The sequence below is a fragment of the Siphateles boraxobius genome, unplaced genomic scaffold, assembly GCF_051911475.1.
Source record: "Siphateles boraxobius isolate OS27281-9 unplaced genomic scaffold, OSU_SipBor_1 2, whole genome shotgun sequence".
Classification (NCBI taxonomy): Eukaryota; Metazoa; Chordata; class Actinopteri; order Cypriniformes; family Leuciscidae; genus Siphateles; species Siphateles boraxobius.
In genome coordinates, this window is record NW_027508810.1 from 14,994,242 (window position 1) to 15,021,186 (window position 26,945).

General features: G+C 38.1%; 2 protein-coding genes across 7 annotated transcripts in view; both read left to right on the top strand.

The window, feature by feature from the left end:
- Positions 1-7,469, top strand: part of stag2b (STAG2 cohesin complex component b) — a 38,720-nt gene extending 31,251 nt beyond the window's left edge. For 2 of the 3 annotated variants that reach the window (XM_077236028.1, XM_077236029.1), the window contains exons 31-33: positions 18-131; positions 216-342; positions 5,116-5,382. In XM_077236028.1, coding sequence (XP_077092143.1) covers positions 18-131; positions 216-342; positions 5,116-5,238 — 364 coding nt within the window. In that variant the 3' untranslated portion in view covers positions 5,239-5,382. Of the gene's footprint in view, positions 1-17; positions 132-215; positions 343-5,115; positions 5,383-5,469 lie in introns of those variants that run through there. The other variant, XM_077236030.1, reaches the window with a different exon arrangement.
- Positions 7,470-8,193: 724 nt separating this feature from the next.
- hmmr (hyaluronan-mediated motility receptor (RHAMM)) lies at positions 8,194-26,733 on the top strand. Of its 4 annotated transcripts, none has more exons than XM_077236031.1 (20): positions 8,194-8,376; positions 8,860-8,958; positions 9,731-9,807; positions 10,027-10,104; positions 10,222-10,410; positions 10,518-10,604; positions 10,685-10,796; positions 11,811-11,876; positions 11,972-12,045; positions 12,180-12,250; positions 12,337-12,704; positions 12,805-12,953; positions 14,369-14,583; positions 14,663-14,779; positions 15,292-15,450; positions 16,704-17,081; positions 17,194-17,266; positions 20,257-20,433; positions 20,517-20,667; positions 26,117-26,733. In XM_077236031.1, the coding sequence occupies exons 1-20, from the start codon at positions 8,331-8,333 to the stop codon at positions 26,134-26,136; spliced, it is 2,706 nt and encodes a 901-aa protein (XP_077092146.1). In that variant the 5' UTR covers positions 8,194-8,330; the 3' UTR covers positions 26,137-26,733. The 4 variants fall into 4 exon arrangements, with proteins under 4 accessions (XP_077092146.1, XP_077092147.1, XP_077092149.1 ...); XM_077236032.1 differs by having other exon boundaries at positions 9,734-9,807; XM_077236033.1 differs by lacking the exons at positions 8,194-8,376; positions 8,860-8,958 and adding an exon at positions 9,574-9,616.
- Positions 26,734-26,945: the final 212 nt, after the last annotated feature.

The following is a 26,945-nucleotide window of genomic DNA, read 5'->3' on the forward strand; positions in this document are numbered from 1 at the left end:
CTGATACTGTTTTACAGCACACAAGTCACCTGGATGCTAGCACAGAGACAGCAGCAAGAGGAGGTGGCCAGACAGCAGCAGGAGAGAGCTATGAACTACGCCAAATTAAGGAGCAACCTTCAGCACGCCATGTAAGATAAATCACTCTCAAAGTGTTCAAATGCCATTTAAATGCACGCAAAAACATTGTGTTATTGGTTTGCAAATGCTTGCAGTCGTCGAGGAACTGGCCTGATGGAGGATGATGAGGAACCCATTGTGGAAGATGTGATGATGTCATCAGAAGGCCGGATTGAGGATCTCAATGAAGGAATGGACTTTGACACCATGGATATTGATCTGGTAATAAGCTTAAGCTAAATTCCAATTGTATTTATGATTTTGGTCTATAGGACTAGGTTTTTTTGTCTGAATCACTGATTTTCAAAGTGTGATACGCAGGCTCCCTCTAGTGGTACACAAAGGAATCACTGAATTTCACACGTATGTTCAAACCAGTGTGATCAGTCTTGGCTGGTCCCTTGAGTGTACAAACACACCGTTGTGAGTAGAACGGTCAGGGCATCACGTGATCACAACATCATTCAAATGTACTTTTGCAGTTAACTGGTGCTGAGCTAGAGATGGATGCGCTTAGTGCTGTCATATATCACTATTCTGTGATATATTCTATTCCAAGGGTCGACAACAGGCGGCCCGCGAGCCAAAACTGGCCCGCCAGCAATAATATCTGGCCCGCGCCGCAGACAGATTATTTTGATAGCCGCTGGTTCTGAAACCGATCTGTCATGACAGCAACACTTCCTCACACTCACTTCGTCTTTAATGATTTTGACTTCAAAATAAAAGTACGAGAAGGTTTATGCAGCAATGTTTTATTTTGAGATTAATTGAGAGCTTTTAATTTGAAAATTTCTGAAAGATATTCAAAAGAGTCTGTGGATCGCTAGACACACCTCTAAAATAGCCGTCATGAAATGACAACTTCGTTGCAGATAAGACACACCGGCTTTGGATTTACAAAACTAGGTAGGATGAACGCATAGTTGTCTTTTCATTCTTTTTTGTATGGCTATTTTCGCTGTCAACTTTCCTCTTTAGACTCTTTGATAATGCCATTTTCTCTCACCAGCTAGCTTAAATGTTAACGTCACTCTGCACATGACGTAATAGCGTACCTCCAGCATACAAACAATTTTTAAAAATGCAGTTTAGTACGTGAGGATGCCCAGGAATAATCCTAAATTTAAAAGTAGGCTACGTCAAATAATTGTTACAATAAGTTAGGCTCCATTGTGTAACAAGCAAATTAAAATGATACACATTCATTAGTCGCAATATGGAGAGAGGAAATAAAACATATTTCATTAAGAGCATGACTCAAAAATGCCATTAAGGGGCTTATTCAAGTCCTCTTTTATTTTTTTAGTTAATTTTTATCCATTCCGCATCTCCCACATGTGTGTTTTAGCAAGGCGGGATGTGTTGCAAGATGCCGCAATATATCGGGAGACGTGGGTCAGACATGATTTTGACCACTTCATTAAGTTTTGTTTTGTAGAAAGCCTTTCTAAAAAGTGAATTTTGTTTTGTATCAATTGTATCTTAATATTAATCAATGTTTCATCAACCAATTGCCTGGATTTAATAAATAATAAATAAATATAGCAGACAATATAAAAAGGTTAAATATGAATACACAGCCCGTGTTCAAAAAATTTATTACAGTACTTTTTTTTAAACTTAAAAGTTAAAAACTTGTGTACTTAAAATATTAAGTACAATACATTTTCATAATATAATATTTAATTAGGCTACAGTTTTTATTCAACTTTTAGGTGCAATACATTTTAATTTAATCATTATTTAAGTTTTTTATTTACCCGTATGTAAGCAGCACAAACTGTGTTTTTACATTGTTTAAAGGGGAAATGAAACGTCCATGTTTTGGCACTGGTGGTAGCTACATATAATAGAAAAATCACATTGCCTAAGATTTTATTTTAAAAAGTTGTTAAAACCACAGATATGACAAAATTATTTTCGTAATTTCTAGCTAGCTATCCATCTAGCGAGTCGCCATTTTGGAGTGACGTCACAGCCTACGTAACGGGGTTGGTTGGTTCTGTTGGTGAGTGAAGAGAGTGAAGCATTTCTGGACCGGACTGAATACGCACTTGATTTGAAATGGAGGAAGACGAACTTGAAAGACCTGTTCAGCCCGTGTGTCCCATTGCTTATGCATTTGAGCCGATACGGCGTTGGAACCGAGCTAGGGTGACCACCTGGCTATTGATCTGTTGCAGGTCAGCAGACCTGATTTTGCGGGACACAAGGGAGAGAAATTACTATTATTATACTAGGTGAATACATATTGATTTTATATTAGATGTCTTTTTGCAGTGATGTTAACATGGTTTAAATGGCTAATGGCTTTATAAAAATGTTAATGACGACGCTGACCGGCGCTGTACGTCACTAATAATATAAACCTCATTTTAACAGAATGGGTCTATTCAATCTAAATAATTAAGTGAAAATAATAATCCAATCACTAAAAAGCACATTTCCAAATAAGCACATAAATTCCATTAGGAAAGACTAGAAAGATTAAATGAGGATTTAATTTCTTGCCGGATTCAGTGCATCTTGAATTTATATTTTTTGTCTGATCGGGCAGCTTCGAGTAGGGCCTTCTCGTTCATTATGTGTCTGTAGAACTCCTGGCAGGTGTAGCTCATCAACACTCCCGTTTTTCCCCGGGAGTCTCCCTTATTTCACATCCATCTTCTGCTCCCTTCCCGTTTTGTTATTTCTCCCGTGAAACTCCCGTAATTTGTATGGCCTAAATCTCGTTATATGCAGGGATGCAAACGGCGCACTTTATTTTAATGCAAACATGTTGTTAAATGCATAGTTTATTCCAAGCGCGCTGTATCTTGTTTTATGGGCATGATGAGCTTTGCTCAATTTACAAATGAATCACAATTTTTTTTAGTCGATTCTGTTCAAAGACTTCATCAAACAAGTTGGCAGATCTGTCTAAATCGGTTTGCGAATCAGTTTGAATGATCTGTTCAGTTTCCTGCACGCACTGAATCGCTGAAGCGCTTTCAATTCACACTCGACTCGGAGCCGTAACAGGAAGATTTAAGAACATCAAGAGCGTTGGATGAAGTGGCCGTGGACCTACAGTACAGTCAAGTGAAAGCGAAACTGCAAATCTATCATATTGTTTGCCAGCGATGCAGATCTTTATTAGTTGAACATCTTCGTATGCTGTCTGTCTGTGAATGAATGATTCCACAGGACGATACATTCGATTTCATTTCATTCAGGTAATACATTTGACAACCAAACAGATTATTACACCACGATAGCACAATCCATCTGCTGTCAAGCCGCTGATCTTGACCATGTATTGCAACCATGGTGTTGACAAGAGACAGGAATATGATGGCAGACATCACAAACAATGTTTCCATGTGCAGTTTAACGTTAGACGTCGTCGTTTTGTCTGGTACTAATAAAGTTCAGTAGCTAAACACTAAGTTAGCGTTAGCTAGTTCATGCTTACAGCTGTTAGCTAACAATGACTGTACCTAACGTTAGTTGTTCGCTGGTTCGACCAGCTTACATGCATCTTTCACTGTATTTTACTGAACTCAGCACAGAGCCTTTAAAGCCAAACAACCCCGTGACATCACCGGTTGTAATACTGCACAATGGCGGCGCCTTTGCTGCGAAAGATATAACAGTGTTTATTTTTTCTTTTATATGTTAACATTTGTCATGATTCTTATATAATTTTTAATTATAGTGGAAATCCATCTTGTAAATCATGTATACTTGACATACTGCTTCATTTCCCCTTTAAATATTCTTATTAGAAATAAAACTGCCTAATTTTTCAGCTGTGCACAACTGTAGCTGAATAGTTAGGCCTACTAAGCTACTGTATTTTCATATCGGTTATTATGGTTGTACTTGGAGAGCCACATATTTTCTGAGGTAGTACTTGGTGTAAAAAGTTTTGAGAACCACTGGTTCTGGACCAATTGAGAACCACTGGTTCTCAATTACTATGTATTATTACATAGTAATTGAGATTTGGGGTTCGATAAAGATTTGTACGGTTTCTGAAAGACGTATCTTGCCCAGTCACAGCAGTAATATTGTGAAATAGTATTAGTATTCAAAATAACTGTTTTATATTGTATGGTGTAATTTATTCCTGTGATGGCAAAGCTGAATTTTCAGCAGCCATTACTCCACTCTTCAGTGTCACATGATCCTTCAGAAATCACAGGGTTTCAGGTGTTCTTAAAAGTCTTAATTCACCCCTCTGCAAATTAAGGCCTTAGAAGGGTCTTAAATCAGAGCAGAAAGTCTTACATTCATATAGTGACATTAAATGTTGCATGTGCTGCATAAGAATATAATAACGAATATCTTCCTCAGTATTTTTGTTTTGTTTTCCCATACAATTATCTGAACATCCTTAAAATCAAAATACATTCACTTGCATACACGTTTAAAAAATGTGAAGTCCTGTTTATGGACTCAAGTGTATGCTTAAAACAAGAACAAATATGTGTCAATGAGGTATTAAAACTAGTTTTTCCTTTGAATTAAGTCGATTTTTGAACTAAGCCGACTGACAGATTTTTGTAATCATAGATAAACATAAATTCGGTTTATTTTGATATTTTTTCTGAAAACAAGACATCTTATGTAATTTTGTTTCTCCAGTAAATGTATCTTGATTTAAGAATCTTTAGACTATTGCCCTGGACATATTGGCATATTGTGTTCCATTCAGTTCATTCCTTAAATTTTCTTTACTTGATCGTAAAAAAGGTAATTTATTTGAACTAGAAATCTTTTGTAACATTGTGAATGTCTTTAATGTCACTTGTGGTCAATTTAATGCAACTTGGCTGAAACTGAAAAAAATTGTTATGAGCCCAAACTTTTGAACTTGTTTATGTGTAAAGTATGTGATAGTAATAGTTATTTAATGTGCATTAAATTTGTCACATATAATAACTAAATAAATGCCACTTCTTTTTCTTAATATCTTATCCTTATTGTCTGCTCTTTCGTATCCTGCAGCCCCCATCGAAGAATCGACGAGAGCGATCGGAACTGAAGCCCGACTTTTTCGACCCCGCCTCCATCATGGATGAGTCTGTAAGAAGCACTCATTTCCTGGGTTATGATGCTTTTCAGCGGTAATGGGGGACTCGTTCACTCCGACACTAAGGACGTGAAAGAGAGATCACCACTAGATGGCACTAGCAGGAGTGATTTCAGATAGTTTGAATTGCCCTTGCGCAAAAAGACAGAGAGGGGGAGAGCATCTCGCTATTATAAATACTAATCAGACCCATCTGGACTGGTGATTGAATGAAACGTTTGTTTGGTAACTCTAAACACTGAACTGAATTTGAACATTTTCTCTTGTAGGTCCTGGGAGTGCCCATGTTTTAAGATTATAATTGGAGGAGTGTGAAGAGAAGAGACATTTTGTGTGAATTCACATTGATTCTCTAAAGAGAATTAAATTCAATGGAGTGATTGGCATCCAAATCAGCTTGTACCATTGACACTTACTAAAACACAGAAAGGATAAAGGAGCAATTCAAAGTCTTTGTAATCATTGTGTGGGCTTTCCCTGATCGTGCAAAACCGTGGCCGTAGATACTGAAAGTCATGGAATCTCGGACTGTCCTTAGCCATACATGAGTATATGAGATATAAATATATATAAATATATATATGAAAATATTTCACAGTTGAACGTCATCATGTTTAAAGAAACATATGTGAGATATCTTAGAGTTGTGGTATTTCTTGAAGCCAGGGGTGAATGCATCTTTTTTAACTTAAAGACAACTTTGTTATGTATAGCCCTTTTGTAATAGTGAGTAATCTGGTGTAAAGTAGTAATTTATAAGCAGGTTTTTGCTCATCATAGTGAGTATTGATATATTTTATTCTTCTTATCTAATATGTGAAATGGAGGAAAAACCTCCAGGTCTTTATATCTAGAATTTAGTTTCCTTTTATTCCACCTTCAAAAATCATGACATAACACAAACCCTAAATCAAAACACTCTGAGCTGATTTATTACTGCCTTTGGTGCATGTGTGAGGTTTGGGGCATTTCAGTGACATGATCAGTGATTGGTGTATGTATGTTAAATACCTCAACCATTCAGTGGCCCTGTTGCTCTCTTTGCTCCAACAAAACTGTTTTTATGTGCCAACTGCTCTAGTAAATCAGGCACTTAGAATCACAGTCAGTCTGTGAAGATGCACAGAAAGGACTATAGTTCCTCCGCAGAGTCACAAGGCTTACCCAAAGATCAGATCTGCTCGCATGTCCCTCGAAAATCAAGCAAAGAAGAGGAAATCTCTCCAGTAGTGCCATTGTGTTGTCTCTAATAAAACAGAACTTAGTGTAGTATGTCTGGTGGAGATATCCTTCTCCCTGATTAGAGCTATGTAGACATCTACATTTAAATAAAGTTATATATAAATATATAAATTGGTGCTGATTTTATAATTGTGCTTTTTTTTTTCTTTTTTTTTACGCCAACTTGGAGTTAAAAGGTTTTGAAATGTATAAGGACATGTCTAAACATGAAAGTGTGTAGCCATGCAGCAAGTACAGTTTTGAGATTTTATTTTATTTTTTCCTTCTTTTTGTGTGTTGTTTTTGAATTTTTTTTTTCTCAAGTCTTAAGAGTTTTTTTTAGGTTTCACCTTTTCCTAATTGTGAATTAGTTTGCAATTCATGGACAGAACTATTTTATTCAGCTATGATTTTGTTTTTCCCCATATGAAATATTCAAAGTGTAACAATAACGTCCTATGAGATCCTAAATGTTACAGCATTGCGTTGGGCAGCTCTACACAGCTTAACTAATACATTAATACATGAACTTGTATTACAGACGTGCATTTTGTCTGGGGTATACTTTTTAATCATTCCATGCCTTGGCCTTAAAATGTCCTTGTTTTAAAAAGGAAAAGAAGGTGGTTGTTAAACATAAATCTTCCATGTTGAAACTTTAATGTGAGGTACATTGGATTCCTTTCGTATCAGAAAAGGATCAGTGCATTTCTGAAATGGCATGAGTGTAATTATTTAAAAGGTGTGCAGACAGATTTTGAATTTATGAAAGTAAATGCCCTTCGGCTTAAATTGTCTTCTGTTCCTCACCACTACATTCATTGAACTGCTGAATAGATTGTGTAAATATACATGCATTTAAACGTAAAGCTTAATTTTCTAGTGCTTTTTTCTGTTAACATTTTAAACATATTATTATCACTTTTCCCTGTTCAGAGATATAAACTCATACATAACCGTTTCCCTGTCCTCTGTTATCCACTGTAATGTTTCTGATTTGTATCTGTCTGGAGACAGTGAGTTTTTGAATAAAAGTAAACAAATCTTTCTTGTGTATTTGTGTGATTTTAGATTGTTCATTTTTTTTTTGCCCAATGCTTTTACTCACTCACTTACAAATGAGGAAAGTCACGCAAATATCCTGTTTGCCACAGTATATTTTAAAATTCATTCTCTCAAGTATTTTTCAATAAAAGTACATATTTAGCACATGCACTCACTACTTTTGTTAGACACTTTTACTTAAAAGTTGATCATTGCATCTATGCATAACATAACCACATTTACTACAGCTGTTAAGCCAATAAAAACAGCCATTAGGAGGAGACACAAATATGAGCCTAGTAAACGTGTAGGTCACACGTCAGAGATAATTTATCTGTATTCATGTATCTGACTCTAAACCGCATGAACGTGCAGTTTTTAATGCTTTTTTAAAACATTGTTTACAGTGAAGAACAATAACATTTTAACATAAGTATTAAAAATTACAGAAATATAAAGAATAGTTAAAGAAAACACTTCATCAACAACATAGCTCAAAACAAAAACAACTAGACAGTGACTAAAACCAAGAGAATGAAAAGAGAAAGAGGCATTACTTAAAATAAATGCACTCTTTGAATTTCGGGAGAACGTTGGTTGCGTTACCAGATGTGACGTAAAGCACGATGTCGTTACTGGTTGGTTTACATTTCTGTTCGTCGGATGTTCTTCAATTGCATTGGCTAATGTCGTTTGGCAGGATCTTTTGGGCGGGGTTACCATTTCAAAATTTCAGCGGGTGTAAGCGAGTTGTTGTTGACCGACGCTCCATCAAATTGATGTTTCATAGCTAAAGTTTAAAAAAATTATTCAATTTAAGTACGTTTTTCAACAGTATTTGGGCTTTTGACCACTCGTATCGGTCATGTCTTTCTCAAGAGCTCCATTAAGGAGATTTAACGAGAATGTTGGTGAGTTTCATAACTACGTCTGTTCCATTAAGTTATTCTGCGACGTGAATGAGGTTGAATGCAGTTATGTGCTTTAAACAGTTTAATTATTAATGCATATTATTCAAGTGATTTTAATGAAAGGTCCTGGTTTGTTCTCACTTTCATGCTCAACTTTATAATTTAATACCACGGTCTTAAGTGTCTGTTTTTTGCAGCTGCGATCGATCTATTTTTCCAGACTATCAAAACAAACTTTATTTATCAAATACACAACAGTACGTCAGGAGGCAATAACTGTAAGACGTGCATTGTAATTTCTAACCTAAAAAAAAGACATAACAAAATGAAGACTTAATATGAAAATAAATGCTGAATATGTTTGTTCAGCTGTTTGGAATAGGCTGCATGCCAGTTAACGTTACCTCAATGATTATGAGAAGTTTATATTCATTGTCTTTGATTATTGATCATTAGTATTTCTTTGGTATTTTGTATCCTTAGGTTGTGCTCCTCCACCTGGTACATATGAGGTGAAGTCTGGTGAGCTGAAGGGAGCTGTTTCATTTCTTAAAGCAGAGCGCTTCAGAACAGCTTCCAAAAGTGAGAGCAGATTTTCTTGAACCACCATTTATGATAACATTTTCCATCTGAACCTTAAAGGGATAGTTCACCCAAAAAGGAAAATTCTGTCATCATTTACTCACCCTCATGTCGTTTCAAACAGATTCAAAACATGAATATTGCACTATGTACCTTGAACTGGTCACAAACAGAAACCTTAATTTTATAATTGTAGACAGGATTATTCATTGTTTTTCTTTTGTGATAATTTTCAGCTAGGTAGAAATTGATAAGGGAAAAATGAAACAACAATAGGGGTGCTCCGATCAGGATCTTCGGGCCGATCCCCGATTAGTGGAAGCTGTATCACCCGATACCGATTACAGGGTCTATTTGAAGACTTCTATTTATCATGTAGCCAAGCGCAAACCAGTACAGAAGTAATCAATAAATTATCGGGGAGGGTCATGCCTTTTTTCACAATCATTTTGCAGGGTCAAAAATGTATTGCTGGCGAAGGGAGGCTCAAGTCTATTTTGACTATAGATCTCAAAACTCCTCCGGTAGTCCCTTCAATAAAAAACGAACAGTCCCTAAGTGAATGAATTGAATGTCGTGATATTACTGATCATGGAAAGATTATTCATTTGTGTTCCAAAGATAAACGAAAGTCTCATGGGTTTGGAATGACGTGAGGGTGAGTCTGAGTAATTAATGACAGAATTTTCAATTTTGGGTGAACTATCCCTTTAAGAATGAGAATCATTGATTAATAATATATTTAAACATTTTTATTTTTTATTCTGATCAGCAGAGGCACCCCTGCCATCCCCTTCAAAAGAATTACCCATGTCTCCAGTTCGGAGGACCATGTCTGTTGATGGTTTGGTAAGATCTGAATTTGTAATTATTTGCTACACATTATTTGAAGACTTTTTAAATATCTTAATAATGTAAACCTTTGATTTGGCTGAGCTAATAGGGTCAGTTCCCTTTTTAGAGTGTCCAATGACAGACAATTTGTCAGTAAATTGAATATCTCTACCTGTATGTCAGTCAATAGTATTTCCTATGCTGTTTTACTATTTGCTTTTTTCCCTCATATAGGCTGATGCATTAAGTTCCAAAAAAGATAAAAGTTGTTTTACACTTGAGATGAAACATCAGAGACTTCTGGAGAAAGAGGTAGATTTCAAAATGTTTTGAACATTTCCTGGATGGCCATTTGTTGCTTTGAGGCCTGATCAATTTCTTTGGCCTTTTCTCCTAACCTTGACTATCTCTTCTAATGCTGGAGTATAGATCCGATCTTTGGTGCAGCAGAGAGGAGAGCAGGACCGCAGGCTGCTGACCCTGGAGGAAGAGCTGAAGAAGTTGGAGTCTAAATTCCTCGTGGCTGTCAGAGAGAAGACTGGCCTTGCTGCCAGTGTGGCTTCTCTCGAGAGGCAGCTTGCAGAGTTAAAGAAAGTTAATGAGTTCCTGAAGACCAAGGTGATACGTTTTTTTGTATCAGGGTGTTTTGCAATCTCCGTTTCTTAAGTGTTTTGTAGACTGCTTCAAGTTTACTGAGGAATGTCTTGGCACTTTAATTTTCGCAGGTGTCTGCAGATACCACCAAGAAGAAGATCAATGCTCTTTCCATGGAGCTCATTGAGGCCAAAAATAATCTGGATGCCAAAGACAAGGTAAGTATTCTCAGTCATTTTATGGAGAGGAGTTTGTGTAACTTGCTCAGTGTAATTGTGGGCTTGTACTTTTTGAACAGGAGCTGAGCTTCCTACAGATCAGCTCAGAGGGGAAAGTAAAGGTCTTGGAAACGGATCTGGAAACTGCCAGAACAACTTTTAGAGTTCTTCAGGAAAGGAACCAGGATCTTGGTGAGGATTAATAATGTATATTTAATAATGTATATTTTTAGATCAGTCCCGTATTATCGAATCTATCTGACGGATGTTCAGTGCTTTTAAGCAGAAGTCAAACCATGTTCAAAACAGAATCTAACATATCTACTATTTACAGCATCTACTATTCAAATAAAGTGAAACAATATTATTTCACAGTGTTCCCATTCCCAACAGTATTCAGCATATGACCTCATCACATTGCTTTTTTTAAATTAGCGAGTGGTATTTAGTTATCATCTTAAAATTAAAATCATGCAAAATAACTACTGGTAATTCCATGTAAAAATGTCAACATTAAAGAGTTAAAGATGGTAAATATTATTTACTTTTCATCAATCACACTGCAGATGGAAGTGTAAGGGAATTTACAGTTATTGACCCAGGGACCAGATATGATTAAGAACCGGAGTAAGAAGTGCAGTCAATTGAAGACACTTTTTACTGAAGATAGTTTGCAGTTTTGTCAGGCAGAAGTCAGCTTCAAGACTCGAAAGGAGTTTGTTGGCCACCTCGCTTACAGTTACAAAGATCAAAGCAATTATACCCTTCACCAAGGTCTAAGCTACGTCCTTGTTTCAGCTTGAATTATTCTGATTGGCTAAGAAATAGATAAACATAGTAAATTTCCACATGGACTGATAGACTGAAGCATATCTCCATGGATTATGCAGCTGACACTCGGACCCTGAAGTTAGGCACGTCGTGACCTTCCAGGTCGCATATTTGGGTTGCTGGGCGCCAGCCTGTCATTTTACTGGACCCAAACTTTTTAACATTTGTGTTATTATTTTGTTTAAAGTAAAATGGTGCAGGCATGTTGGAACAATAAAGTGGTATTTAAGAAGCTTCTGACTGACTTGTAAACCAGTAAAGTGGTTTAGAAACTATTTATTGGTTCAAATGACTCATTAAAGTTTATTTGCAAATCAGATATCATAAGTGACTACAAGCTAACATTTTTGCTTTTTACTAAACATTGTGTTTTAGAGGATCTTTATCAGGAGACAAGAGCCCAGAATGAGCAGATTGAGAATGAAATGGATAAATTGCACAGTAAGTTAGTTTGCATGCTAATAACAAACAGATTGTTTTATGATGTCATTTGGGTTGGCTACATCTGACTTTTTTTCTATCTTCTTCAAATGAAGACATAATCCAGGAGCTGAGGGAGGAGATAAAAGCCCTGCAGAGTTACTTGGACTCAGCAAATGAAGAGATTCAGGTATTGGTTTTGGTCAACAGAATTTGACTCTCTTAAGCCAGGTGACATTTACTCACCGCTTAGGTTGAATCATCAGTCTTTGAAGTGCTGCTTGGTTTGAGATAAGCTGTCTGTCTCACTCTCCAATGTCAAAGGATTTGCGGATTAAGCTCCAGGACAAATCCACCATAGAGCGCCGTGTCTCTGATGCTCAAGACAACCTCAGGTTAGAACTCTGTGTATTTTCATATTGTTGCTGTTGTTATGGTATCAGTGTTCACTTCTTCATTCGTCTCTATGCGGCCTGTGCAGTGAAGTGGAACAGAAGCTGGAGAAATGTACCGGTGAGCTGCAGGACTGTCAGGCGGTGCTGAAAGTTAAGGAAGAGGAGCTGCGGATTTCTCAGCAGGAGCTGCAGGACTCCCAGAACGCCCTAGAAGAGAAGGAAAGTGAGCTGGTGCGGCACTTGCAGGATCTACAGGCCTCACAGACCTCGCTGAAAGAGCTGGAGGAGCAGATGCAGCGAGGAGTTCAGGATCTTGAGGAGTCCCGAAGCGTGATTCGCCAGCAGGAGCAGGAACTGGCCCGAGTGAAGGAGGTCTTGAGGAGGACAGAGGAAGAGCTGGATCAGCGTGTGGCGCTCATGGGCGAGAGATGCTTGGTGCTGGAGGATGAAAGAGGTGAATGATCTTTAAAACTAAGTTTGAGTATTTATGAAATGCACATTATCAATAAGCACATTGTGGGATGAATTTGATGAATTTTTGTGATTGTGTGCAGCCAGGACACAGGAGGAGGGTCTGCGACGGGTTCAAGAGCTCAAGGCAGAGATCAATGCATTGGAGGAGAGCAGGCAGACTGAGACAGAGGCATGTGAAAAGCTGAAGGAGGAGCACTCTGCACTTATCAAACAACTGGAGGAGGAGAAGGTAATTATTAAGAGAATGTGTAGGTGGCTTACACGGGTATAAGCTTTCGTTTTGGGTAACATTCATTTCAATGGCAGTTGCTCGATTAGCAAAGGAAGTGCGTGATTTAAAATCTTTGCTCATGGGTACTTAGTTCTGGACTCTGTTGTTTATGAGTCAATTCCCATTTTTGGGCTTTAAATGTCATGTGACTAATCATTCTAAAAATGAAAGCTTCTAAAACTGAAAATTGTCATTTACTCATCCTCAAGTTGGTCAAACCCATAAGACTTTGATCCATGCACATGCATTAAGCCTTTATCAAATATGGTAAACGTAGTGTGAGAACCAATGAGGTTCATTCTCACACATCATTCTTAGGTACAGTTGAGCTTCTGTTTGCCACTTTTGATGAGCTTTTTGTTAGGTCTGCACGATATTGGAAAAAAGAGACATTGCAATATTTTGTTTGTATATTTAATAGTTTGATATGTATGTGTGTGTGTGTGTGTGTATGTATGTGTGTATATATATATATATATATATATATATATATATATATATAGCTGGCCCGTACGGATCATGGGTGATCCCTATAGGCTACAATGCTAAAACGATACATACATTGTGCAGCCCTACTTTGTGTATGTCTACTGATCATTGTTTATAAGTAAACAAAAGTTCAAATTAAATCTGTTCATCATAAATGATGGTTGTTTTTTTTTTTTTTTTTTTTTTCAGAATAGTTTCATAAAACCACTTGATTCATATGGATTACTTTTGAGATTACTTTGTACTTGTGGGTTTTTGTTGCATGGACTTTCAATGGACAAAAATTATAGGAGAATATCAAAATTTATGTTCAGAATGAACAGTAGTCTTCTATTTTTGGAGGATTATTTTTTGGGGGATGAACTATCCTTTTTAATGTCATGACAACTGATGTTGTCACACAGTTGAAAACACACAGTACTAAAGTATTCCAGGCAGTCACGAATTTCTTTTATCAATTTAACAAGGATCACTTTATGGAATTCAACCCCATTCTTTTGAAAGCTTTCACTTAATGCATGCAAGAACACTAATTAAAATAAGTCTTATGGAGACTGTGGGATTTCTTATCCCCCCCCCCACTTGTTTTATCCTATTCATTTCATTAGCTTGAGTATATGTGTCTTGGGCCATGAATAGGAAAACAGTTTACTAACATGCCATTTTGTGATTTATTGTGGTACTTTGAGAGGAAAAATCAATCGTGAATAAAAGTGTGATGTGATTTATACCAGCATAAGTGGGACAATTAAGTGAAGAGTGCAAACTTAATAGACTTAACTAGGTTGTACTGTCGTCTCTCAATCAGGAAGTCAAAGTCTCCTTGATCGTCTTTGTGGATTAGGCTAATGTCTCTAAAGCTCCTCTAATGTGTGTTGCTGCAGAGTCGCAGTGGCTCCCTGGCTAGCATGCTTGAGCACCTGAGAGATGAGACTGAGGCAGAGAGGAGACAGCTTGGCGAGGAGTTGGAGGACGCGCTCGAGGAACTGTCAGAGCTGGAGAAGCAGGAGCAATGCAGTGAGGAGACCATCCAGCACCTCACACATAAGAACCAGACGCTGGAGCAGGAGCTGAAGAACAATTGTGCTGAGTTAGAAAAGTGAGAACAACTTCTAATGGAGTTGAGATGAATCGCATCTTTGGTAAAAACTGACCAGTGTTGTTGTCTCCCTTGGCAGGAAGTATGCTGAGATGCAGGCTTTAGAAGAGGGTCATGTGACTGCAATCAAAAAACTAGAAGAGGATCACAACACCTGTCTTGCCAAGCTGGGAGAAGTTACTACTGACTTTGAGAGGTATTACTTTAAATACCTTTTCATTTATTTGAAGTCACCATGAAATCAAAATGAACTATTGTTATTTTATTTAACATTGCTTATTATTTATTTATTCCCATCATAGCCTTTTTATTATTATTATTAATGTGCACTGGTAATCCTTAATCTAAATAACTTATTTTGTTCTCTCTTGCAACAACATCTATTCTTTTCTCTGGTGTTTACTGGTGTAAGGGGCAGGACAACGTATTGTAATCATCTAATCAATTCCCAAAGACAAAATCAAGTCCCGCTCTACTTTTTTTCTTTTGTGAGAAGTCGTTTCACTATCGTTTCACTATCGCAATGCAATAGAGAAGAACTATCACAACTTCTGTTTCATGCCAACTTTAAATATAACCATGAAGTGCTATCTATGGAAGTTTATAATGACCCAGAAATTATTAATTGCCATTGTCCGTTCAACCATCATCAAGTGTCTTAATCAAAATTTTTTTTTGTGTGTGTGTGTGTGTGTTTAATTCCATTAGCACAAGACGGTCTCTGGGTGAGCAGAAGGCCAAGGCAGAGGCTCAAACCCATCAGCTGCAGGAAGAGATGAACCAACTGAAACAACAGTTGCAGCAGGACCAGCAGAAACTCATAAGCTACCAGGAAACACTGGGTAAAGAGCGAGAGGAGTATGCTAGGTCAGTTTCCCACCTCACAGATCTGCAGTAATTATCGGCTACACTTCCCATATATGTAAAGCTACACATAATTGATAATGTGGTCCAAGAAATAACGTCATTATCACTAAATAAAGGAACAGGCTGATCAGGACCCCAACACAAAACAGATGTCTTATATCATCCTGAATGTGATTCTGAAGGGGACATTTTGTGATCATGTCAGTCATTAGTAATAAATGGCTAATTTACAAATCGATATTTCATTATTATTTTTTCAAATTAATTTAAATACTAAATAAAACAATGCAACTAATAATAACAACACTATTTAATATAATTGATTTATTTAACCCTTTGACACGTAAGGTCACACTGGTGTACAGTGCATTACGTGATCAACTGCTAATGCTGCTTTAATGTACTGCTTTATGCGTACAATCACACCGGTGTGATTAGAGCGTGATCATCGAGCCAGAGACGGACAAGCTCAGTGCTGTCATACATTACAACTATTCAGTGTTTTTAACCACATAATGTTTACTTTAGGTTTCAGACATTTAAATACACAAGTACTTGCAAAACAACACATTTATAGTTTGTAAAATGCACTCTGATGTATATGGAAGCGGCAATAACGATCCTGTATAGATTTCTATGAAGTATACTCTATTCTTCGCACATTTCATCCTGCCACTTACTTTTATATATTTGGGGAGAAGTGGGTATATTTACGTGTTGTAAATCTGACAGATCGGATTCTCTGAATTGCGGTGCGAGCCACGTGTAACAGTCCACAACGCCACGCATTATTGATCAACTATCATGATCATTATTAAGGTTTTTAAACGACAAAACACATTCACATAGTTAAGAAACGAAATAAAAGCGATACATCTGTCATACAGCACTATTGTGGCTGTGGTGTCTCGTGAAAAGCATGTTGCGCTGGGCGTCAGCTGCTAGAATATCTTAATATTACGTGTGAAAGAGTTAAACAAAAAATGCGGTTTACTATCCCCCGGGAATTTCTTGCTTTTCAACCGCGGTAAAAAATAATCCATACCGTCCCAGCCTTAATAACAGGTTAAACAGCAAATATTAATCTATAACCTAACACGTTATTTTTCCCATCACTAATAATGGCACCAAGTTTAGGCTGTAAACACTGTTCTCACACCATCAGAGGTCTGTAAATATCATACTTTAGCTGTCATACTTCAAAATACACACTGTTTTGAATTGAAAAGTAAATGTAGACTACGGTGTTACAGGATGCTTTTGGAAGTTCAGACAAAGCTGGCTCAGAGAGAGAAAGAGTTGAAGCGAGCTGCAGAGACTCAGAGTGAGGAGCTGAGACGCTTGCAGGTGGAAGTGGAGCAGGAGAGAGAGCGGGCTCAGACTCAGCTGGAGAGAGAACAGAAGAGGAGGCAGTCAGTGGAGGGCCGATCTGCGGAAGCCAGCAGGCTGCGGGGCCTCGTGGATGAGCTGGAAAACCAGGTTTCTGAGCTGCACGGGCAGGTGCAGGAGGAAAAAGACTCTTCTCAACGTCATGCTGTGGAGTGGCAGCAGGAGAGACGACAGCTATGCAGACAGATGGAGGAGGAAAGACAAGACTTTCACAAACAACTCGCAGAGGCTCAGCTGCAGAGGTGAGAAAGTTAGGATGCACTCAAGTCCATCATAGTGTCCTCATGTAGTCAGTCTCTGTGTATTGGATTGTTTTTGTTGTTAAATCCCCGTATTGTCATTTGTTCACCTCAGCACGTGTGATTCTGAGACACAACACTGGAGGAACTTGTATGAAGAGCTCTATGCTAAAGTTAAACCCTTTCAGGTAAGCAAAGAAATTGCAAGATTTATTTTTCTCTTTTATTCGTCTATATATAATATATATATACACACACACACACATAATAGACTCATTTCACCACACATTTTAGTATCTTCTCAGGGGACAATACTATAGAAATGAAACTTGGATATATTTTAGAGTAGTCAATGCTGCTTGTATAGCAGTATATATTTACTGTCCTCTGAAAATAACTCAAAATTCAGCCATTATTGTCAAAATAGCTGGCAACAAAAGTGAGTACACCTCCTTAATTGATAATAGCTGTACGTCGTTTAAACATGCAAAGCCACATGTCCTATTCATCATGTTCATGTTTTTGTCTGCTTTACAGGATCATACAAATTGTTGTATCTTGTTTAGAGCAGTTAAAATTGGTGCTTTGAGTACAATTCTCTCATACTGACCACGGTATGTTCAACATGCACCTCATGGCAAAGAACTCTCTAAGGATTTGAGAATTAGTATTGTCACTCTCCATAAAGATGGCCTAGGCTATAAGAAGATTGGTAACACCCTGAAACTGAGTTACAGTACAGGCTCATACAGAGGTTTTCCAAGCCGGGTTCCACTTGTAACAGGCCTCGCGAGGGTCAATCAAATAAGTTGAAGCTCCTCGTGCTGTGCGTCAGGTGCAGTAGCTAGCTTCTAAAAACAGACGCATGAGTGCTGCCAGCATTGCTTTAGAGGTTGCAGAAGTGGAAGGTCAGCTTGTTAGTGCTCAGACCATACACTGCAACAAGTCGGTTTGCATGGCCGTCGTCCCAGAAGGAAGTCTCTTCTGAAATTGGCTCATAAGAAAGCCCGCAAACAGTTTACTGAAGACAACCTATCCAAGAGCATGAATTACTGGAACCATGTCCTGTGGTCTGATGAGACTAAGATAAACTTGTTTGGCTCAGATGGTGTCCAGAATGTGTGGCGATAACCTGGTGAGGAGTACCAAGATCATTGTGTCTTGCCTACAGTCGAGCATGGTGGTGGGAGCATCATGGTCTGGGGCTGCATGAGTGCTGCTGGTACTGGGGACAGGGTTCCCACGGGTCCTTGAAAGTTTGTGAATATGAAAAAAAGATTTCAAGGCCCTGGAAAGTTTTTAAAAATAAACATACATAGATACAGGTCCTTGAAAGTGCTTGAATTTATTTTGTGCAAACCATCCATATTATTCCTTCCGGTCCGCTAATGTGTTATTTCGTCAACACTTTGTGGCCTATGCATAGTAGCTGGCTTGATTTACGTTAGTTACACGCATTTACGCATTACGTTAAGTGTTTCTCGCATGAGGTACTTTGTGTTGTACGTTGCCATGACGTTCACGCACGCAAAACTGTAACAATGTATCTTACAAGGTAACACGATGTAACCTTGCTCTCACTTGAAATGTGTCCCCACATTAAAGGCTGATTTATACTTCTGCTTCAGACCTACGCCGCAGCCGTTGGTTTTCATTTATACTTATGCGTCGTTGTCTGCATTGACGCTCATTTACACATGGAGAGGGAGTATGTGAAACCCGAGGGACAGGTTTAAGCAGACCAATTACAGCGCTTGCGGCCCGCGTAGAATTGACGCGTTGTTACATTTTTGGAGAGGTGCACGTCAGGGTACGCCGAAGGGTACGTGTGCTACACACAGCCTACGACGTACAGTAGCTACGACGTGAGTCTGACGCAGAAGTATAAATTGGGCTTAAGTCCTTGAATTTGAGTGTATTGGACCTGGAAAGTCCTTGAAAGGTCCTTGAATTTGAGGTTAACCAAGGTGTGGGAACCCTGTGGGGAGCTGCGCTTCATTGAGGGAAACATGGATTCCAATATGTACTGTGACATTCTGAAGCAGAACATGAAGCCCTCCCTTCAGAAACTGGTCCGAACGGCATAACGACCCCAAACACAACGCCAAGATGACAACTGCCTTGCTGAGGAAGCTGAAGGTGAAGATGAAGGTGATTGAGTGGCCAAGTATGTCTCCAGACCTGAACGCTGTTGAGCACCTGTGGGGCGTCCTCAAGTGGGAGGTGGAGAAGCGCCATGTGTCTAACAGCCTGCAGCTCCGTGATGTCATTATGGAGGAGTGGAAGAGGGTCCCAACAACAACCTGTGCAGCACTGGTGAATCCCATGCCTAGGAGGATTAAGGCAGTGCTGGATAACAATGGTGCTCACACAAAATATTGACACATTGGACACAGTTTTGACATGTTCACTTAGGGTGTACTCACTTTTGTTGCCAGCTATTTTGACAATAATGGCTGAATTTTTGGTTATTTTCAGAGGACAGTAAATGTATACTGCTATACAAGCAGCATTGACTACTCTAAAATCTATCCAAGTTTAAATTCTATAGTATTGTCCCTTGAGAAGATATACTAAAATGTTTGCTGAAATGTGAGTGGTGTATTCCCTTTTGTTATACATACATGCATGCATACAAACATACATGCATACATGCATACATACATATTTATTTATATATTTTGTAATATTAGTTTTGGTTACTCTTTATTTTAAGGTGATGATTCATTGTACTTACCCAAATAAGTACCGAGTAGTATTAATTGACTACATTTACTTACTATAGAGTTAGTGTTTGGTTTATGGTTAGTTACTTGTAATTATGCATAATTTTCTGTTATAACTGTTGTAACTGTCACCTTAAAATGAAGTGTTGCCTTAGTTTTTATTTCAAGTAACAGGACATTCTTTGGCTGCTGTGCCTTCTAAGATGCCTTTGTGAACGAGCTTCACATGGGAAATGGGTAACAGCACTTTGCAATATTCACAAATGTGCTGTTAAGGTCACTTAAACGATTAGTGTCATTGGTAAATATAAATTTCACTTACTTTTTCCAGACATTATGAAGGATGTGCAGAGTTCTTTTTCTTTTTTTAGTGCCAAAAGAGTAGAGACAACTCTTAGGTTTAATATTTGCTAGATGAGTTCCCTCATTTGTACTCTTATTCTGGTCATCAGGAACAGTTGGACCGCTTTGCAGCGGAGAGGAACGCTTTGTTGAATGAGAAAGGATCCACGCAGGCGGAGTTGAACAAGTTAGCCGATGCCTATGCTAATCTGATGGGCCATCAAAACCAGCGACAGAAGATTAAACACATGGTCAAACTCAAAGAGGAGAACTTCGAGCTCAAACAAGTAAGGCATTATTCATAAGGCAGTTGTCATTGTTTGATTTTAAGGTTTTGGTGCGTAGCTGACCGTGTCCATGTGTTCTGTAGGAAGTGTCCAAGTTAAGGGCACAAGTGGGGAAACAGAAGCAAGAGCTGGATCGACTCAAGTCCAGCCAAGTGCCACAGAGGTTCGACCCCAGCAAGGCTTTCAAACATGAGCTCAAAGAAAACCAGCAGCCCAGCTCCGCTCTTTCACAAGGTGAATTATGAAAAAGACCTGGATGGGGTTAGACCAGTTATTCGTATTTTCTTACTTAAATTGGAACATGAAGTCCACAGTAGTTTTTTTTTTTTTTTTTTTTAATAAACTTGGCCCTAAACTCTGGAACGATATGCCTCTCTGTTAGAACAGTCAATTCATTGAGTAAGTTTAAAGCTATGTTAAAAAACGAATCTCTGAAAGGTGCAGTATGTAAGATTTACAGCTAGTGGTCGAAATGGGTAATGCAGTCCAAATTTTAAATATATTGGAGACCGTTGTTTCCCCCTCCTCTTCAGACTCGATTCTGGTGCAGGTTGCCAGCTTGAGGACACTCAACAGGAGCGAGTGTAACTGACAATGAAAGCCGAGGAGACTTACACAAGTTTTCATGAGTTGATTTATTCGCATTTTAATAGGCTCTTGTTCATAGAGATTTGTTGATGGTTGCCAATCTTTTCACAGAAGTCAACATTTGAAGTGGATCAAATTCTTTTATCAAAGTTATACATGAAGTTTGAACAATACCCGTTCTTGTCTTATGACAACTTTGAACTTTTTTGATCCACTTCAAATGTTGACTACTGTAGTTTGGGTAGATTCTGCGATCTCTTGTCCAGTTTGTTTGCTGGCTTCCATTACTAAAATATACTGTTTTCCGCCAACTGGCAACCTGTGTTGGTGAAATACTATTGTGTGAACTGGCAGTGTGTAGTATCGCACAGACCATAAAAAAACAGACATTCCGACACGGAACGCACATTTTAAAGTAGAATAACTGGCTGTAGAATATTTTTTTTAGAAAAACTGGAATGTGAACTTAGCATGTTTCCTAAATATCTACAAACATATTATGGTATTTTTATGCTGTAGTGGACTGTTACTATGTTAGTTTCCTTTTATTTTGTTAAAAAAAAAACAAAAAAAAGTATATATTTTAGCATGTTGTCTAAGTCACCTATTCTTAACCATAGGGCCGCGGCCCACACTTGGGCCGCGAGCGCCACCTGGAGGGCCGCAAAAAACTTTACGTTTTTCACCTGTGGGCCGCGAGGGCCGCGGGACCAAACTAGTTATCAATTGAAGACACCAGAATGACCACTGTTATCCATGAGACAGTTACGCCCGCTTCACACCGCAAGCGTCAGCGGCACGTGAGCAACGCATATTTTTTCCGGCTTGCATGTTAATCAATGAGTGCATTCACACTGCGAGCAGGAGCAGCGCGTGAGCGTCAAGCAGGAGCGTCGCGTGAGCAGCAGTGAAGCGGGGGATTCGGCGCCGAGTCTATTTTTGCTGCGCTGCTCACGCTCCATTAAAGTGAAAGCACACTTTTGATGGACAAAATAAATTTGATTTCACACAAAAAGTGCCCAAAATGCACAGAATAAGCATGTCTAGTGAGTTTTAACAAGAACTAGAGTAGGCAAAAAAGGCAAGGAATATAGGCAAATTCAGTTTGGGTGAAAGTATGGTGTATTATAAAAAACTAAAGTAACATAGCCAGAAAATATTATATAAAAACTTTCTTTTAGTTTATGAAATACACAGACAGCTACATAGGCTAGCTAGCACAACCCAAATCAAACCCGAGTGTGCGGTTTTGTGTGTGTGTGTGTGTGTGCTTTATCTGCGGAGTTTGCATTCTTGTAAACCTATTGAAAATATGCTATGACTGAAACGACAAGATTGGAGCTGTTTTCTTGGTTGTTTTGTTGTTTACTGACATTTATATGGTTTACCAACTTCTAAAATCAAATGTATAGTTGTCTTTGTAAATAATTGTTCGCTTATATGTAGCTTTGGAGCTGCTACTGTGACACTGTACAAACGCTTCCAGTGTGAATACTCTCGCGTGTCTGCAGCTGCAGTGACGATGTAGTTACGCTGACGCAATGCTCAAGCGCCGCTCACGCTTGTGGTGTGAAACAGCCGTTACAATGCACCATCCCACCACTAGTGGCAATAATGCCAACACTGGAGGCTACTCTGAGAGTGAGCCTTTCCCCCATTCCACCCAGGCTGGATCTGATAATATCTGTGAAGCAGGCCCAAGTGTCTCATTAAGAGGGGAACCTAAATAGGGAGTTGTAGCTTGTTCAAATTGGACTGTTGTGATTGTTATTGTTCATTTATAACAGATATGAAGAGCAACTTCAGGTTCTACCATGCAAAAATGTAGACTGCTGAAACAATTATCAAATTATTTTGCAGATTATAAAGCTATATTTTTTCATTTGCACTTTATTTAAATTTTAATTTACACCTTATTTATTTTGAAAAATATTATTATGAATTTATTTATTTTAGCAACACATTTTATTGTTTTTATTTTTATTTATATACATTTTCACAGGCAGTGACATTCACAGGCAGTGATTCAAGTGATTCAGCAAATTCTCTTTTGTCTTGTCGCGCATGAATGGTTCAAAAGCATTCGCACGAATAAGAGCGGGATCATGTAACAATAGCCAAAGTTAATTGCGTTAATAGCCCTATTTGTTTATTTCATATAAAATTGCAGCATTTTGCGTCATTTAATCGCATTGGCTTGACATCGCGATTGCGATACGATTAATCGTGCAGCACTAGTTAGGCTAATATGCCTGACTTGAGCCTTTAAATTTGTTTTTGATGCAGATTGATTTGTTCCATGAATTGTTGTGTGTTTTGCATCTTGTTGTAGCCTATGTGCAGTAGTGTTGTCAAAAATATCGATATTTCGATAAATATCGATACTGAAATATCTGAACGGTACCAATACTAATTTCCCGAAGTATCGATACACCAATACTAGCCGAGCAGTCACTTTCACTTCTCTCCAAAGGCGCGTTGACAAACACCACACGTGACGCACTCGTCTCATTCGCTCTGGTTAAATAGCAAAAGTGAATGGAAAGATGGCGAGTGCGGCGTCCCCGCGACCGGCTTTGGTTGATTGATAAAGAACACCGCGAGCGGGCATGTCGGAGTCGGAGAATAGTGTGGACAGGACACGCGCTACACACCGCGAGCGGGCATGTCGGAGAATAGCGCGGACACGCTCTTCACACTGCGAGCGGGCTGCGGGCACCCAAAAGATTGTTTGACTATCAATATCCCTCTCATCACTCATTTTGTAAAATTATTTTATAGATGAAAACATTTAAGGAATTGGCTCCAGGGGTACCATTTAGCAAGCATATGCTCAGCATCAGGGGTGTTTGTTTTTTAGACAGACCTGCACCACTGCTAAAAACATCCTAAAACACTGTAACTCTTCTCATTTTAACTTTTCTGAAACATTAACCAAGATGGCCTAGTATTGTTGTTGATATGAGTCTGTGTTTCGTTTTTTCACTGTAATTCTTAAAGTTAACATAATCTGACTGAGGAATCGTAGACAAGTAAATATTGTAACTGTGGTCCGATGTAAATTAACTTGTGTCTGTTTAACTTTATTCAAAAATTATTATTTAATTCTGCAATTTGCCTTCATTAGCGATTATCATCAATTTGATTACACATATACTAATTAAACTAAACTGAGCTAGACAATGGCATCTCTGAATTCAATAATGAAATGGCTTTAACTGAAAATTGAATGTTTAACCTTATTATTATACATTACTGACACTCTATCCTCCAATTTGATACTGTTAAGTGCTTCGACACAATCTGTATTATTAAAAGCAATATATAAATAAAGGTAACTTGACTAGATGCTGATCCAGTGAGCATTGTTTCCGCGTGTGATGCACACACGTTTGCGTTTAAATCTGTTCATCAAATTAAGTTAATGTATTAACCAGCATTTATGACCGATGACCAATGCATTTGTTACAGTATATTTTAATCTTTGATAACAGTAGGTAATAAAAACACAACGGATCATGTTAGCTCTGGTCCAATGAAAAAATATTAATAGATAGAACTCAGGACATTTTTGTTCATGTAAAATATACCTCATTGTCATGTTCTAGACTTGTAATATTTAGCTTTAAATAAAAAAAAGACCCCCTTAATATTGTGGCAGTTTTTTTCTCTGTGGTATCGAAAATGGTATCGAATATCGATATTTTTCAAGGTATCGTATCGAAGTTAGAAATTCTAGTATCGTGACAACACTAATGTGCAGGTTTACATACATAACCTGTTAAACTGCAAGTGGATTTCATTTAGTTATTGAATACAAATCAAACCAATGGTGAGATCAATAAACCAATACAGTGCTAATATTTGAATGGGCCCTGGGCCACTTTGTACTGTAAAATTTGGGCCCCGACATCAAAAAGGTTAAGAACCCCTGGTCTAAGTCTTTGATCTTGTGATTGCGAATCACTTTGGGCAACACCTGTTGTATACAATTTTTCTATACAAATTAAAAGAAAGACAAAAACTCAAACAAATTCAGTTGCACCATTTGGAATCTAGGATTTGACAATGGGCCAAGTTCAGATGGACCGGGTGGGCGTGTATGGGTGGAGTAGGTCTGATAGATAGAGGTGCAAGAACAAGCCCTGATGGTTAGCAGGACTACTTTAAAATTAATATGTGATGTAACCAGGAAAGATCACGGAGAAGGGGAGTCGTGAGCACTCTAGGGCTGCGTTTTCCGAAAAGCATCGTAAGCCTAAGTTGATCGTAAAACAATTGCCACCAATGGTTCCTACGATCGACTTAGGGTTACGATGCTTTTGGGAAGCGTAGCCCATGTAAGCACTCTCGTAGCTGTATTTTACATACTATAGCCTTGTTAATTGGCTTACAAAAAACAAACAAACTAAAAAAGCCACACACATTACAAGGCATTGTAGTAGTCCAAACGAGAAGTTAGTAGTACATAAATTAGGGTTTCTGCATCAGCCAGATTGTGGAGACGCAGGTGATAAGAGTTTTTAACAACTGAAGCAATATGAGAAACAAAGGAAAGAGAGGAATCAAATAAAACCTCAAGATCATGTATAGGGGAGGAGGGTTTAACAAAAAACCCATTTATGTCAAAAGAGAGGTTCATTCTATGTACAGGTACAGTGGAGCTGATCAGCATTATTTCATTTTTGCTTAAGAAAATTTAGGGACATCCAGTGTTTGATTTCGCTTATACATGCAGTGAGTCAGGCAGAGATGAAATATCAGAGGAGGTGGTAAGATAGATGTGGATGCCATCAGCATATCAATGAAAATGAAGTTCATACTTGCGGATCACCAAGTGGCTGCATGTAGATGATAAAAAGTAATGGACCAAGTACTGAGCCCTGTGGGACACCCTGTGTCAGTGGAATTGTGCTGGACTTCTACTCTGCATGGTGATATAGTACTTTCTATCAGTGAGATAAGAAATAAACCAGGAAAGAGCTGAACCACTGATTCTGATATCAGAAAGACTGGAAATATGAATATCTTGACAATAGACTAACTTGTATGTTCTTTTTAGTACACATTTAAAATCAAATTCTGCTCTTTCCAGGCAACAACAAAATTCGTTAAACTGTCACTAATGGACTTTTGTGGAATATCCCTGGCCTATGGATGACTGCTCAACATGAACACTGTGAACGAGGATAGTTCAGCACCCAAACATCCTGACTGCCTCTTCGGAGTCTGAAATTGTAGATCTTATTTATGTATTCGTTTTTATCGATTTTATTTTTGTTTGTGTGAATTTAATACAGTGGCATTAACATTGTTACTGTCACTCAATATCTATATATAATTGACAACCACCTTTTTTAGATGTCGCTCTAGACTAATTTGACTACAATGGTGAAAATGTTTATGTGGACTTACTCACTTAGGATTTTCTGTTATCTGATTTTGTTCATCACCGGGTGTGTTATCTGTAAAAAGTTCAATGTTTGCCCACTCTTTGTTTAAGTGTCCAACGAGTCATGTTCAGTTGATTTGTTCATTTTTTTTAAGTAAATTTTTGTTCTTAAAATATTATTTTATAATTTTAATAATTAGTTTTATTTTCTGCCACTACGCATAATGTTAAAACTATAGACGTCTTTCAATTTTAATATTTTAAAAGAGCTATGTCAGTGAAAACTTTTATACTTAATAAAATACTTTTTTCTCTCCCTTTGCTCTGTCATTGATATGTTTGCCTTCCTTTTAACACTAGAACGACATTGTTTTACAATATCATGCATTTCTCATCAGTTTGAGAGCTTAAAATCATGGATGTCCCAGCAGAGGGCGCTAGAACACAAGGCAAACCAGAACACGTTTCTGTCATTTAATGCTGCTTTTGGAAGAACCTTAGTCATTTTTTCTACAAGCTTCCATTTTAAAAT

Coding starts and splice junctions, on each gene's coding strand:
- hmmr (XM_077236031.1), top strand. CDS start 8,331: ATGTCTTTCTCAAGAGCTCCATTAAGGAGATTTAACGAGAATGTTG. Junction 8,959..9,730: donor CTTCAGAACAGCTTCCAAAA/GTGAGAGCAGAT, acceptor TATTCTGATCAG/CAGAGGCACCCCTGCCATCC. Junction 12,046..12,179: donor CAGCAAATGAAGAGATTCAG/GTATTGGTTTTG, acceptor CCAATGTCAAAG/GATTTGCGGATTAAGCTCCA.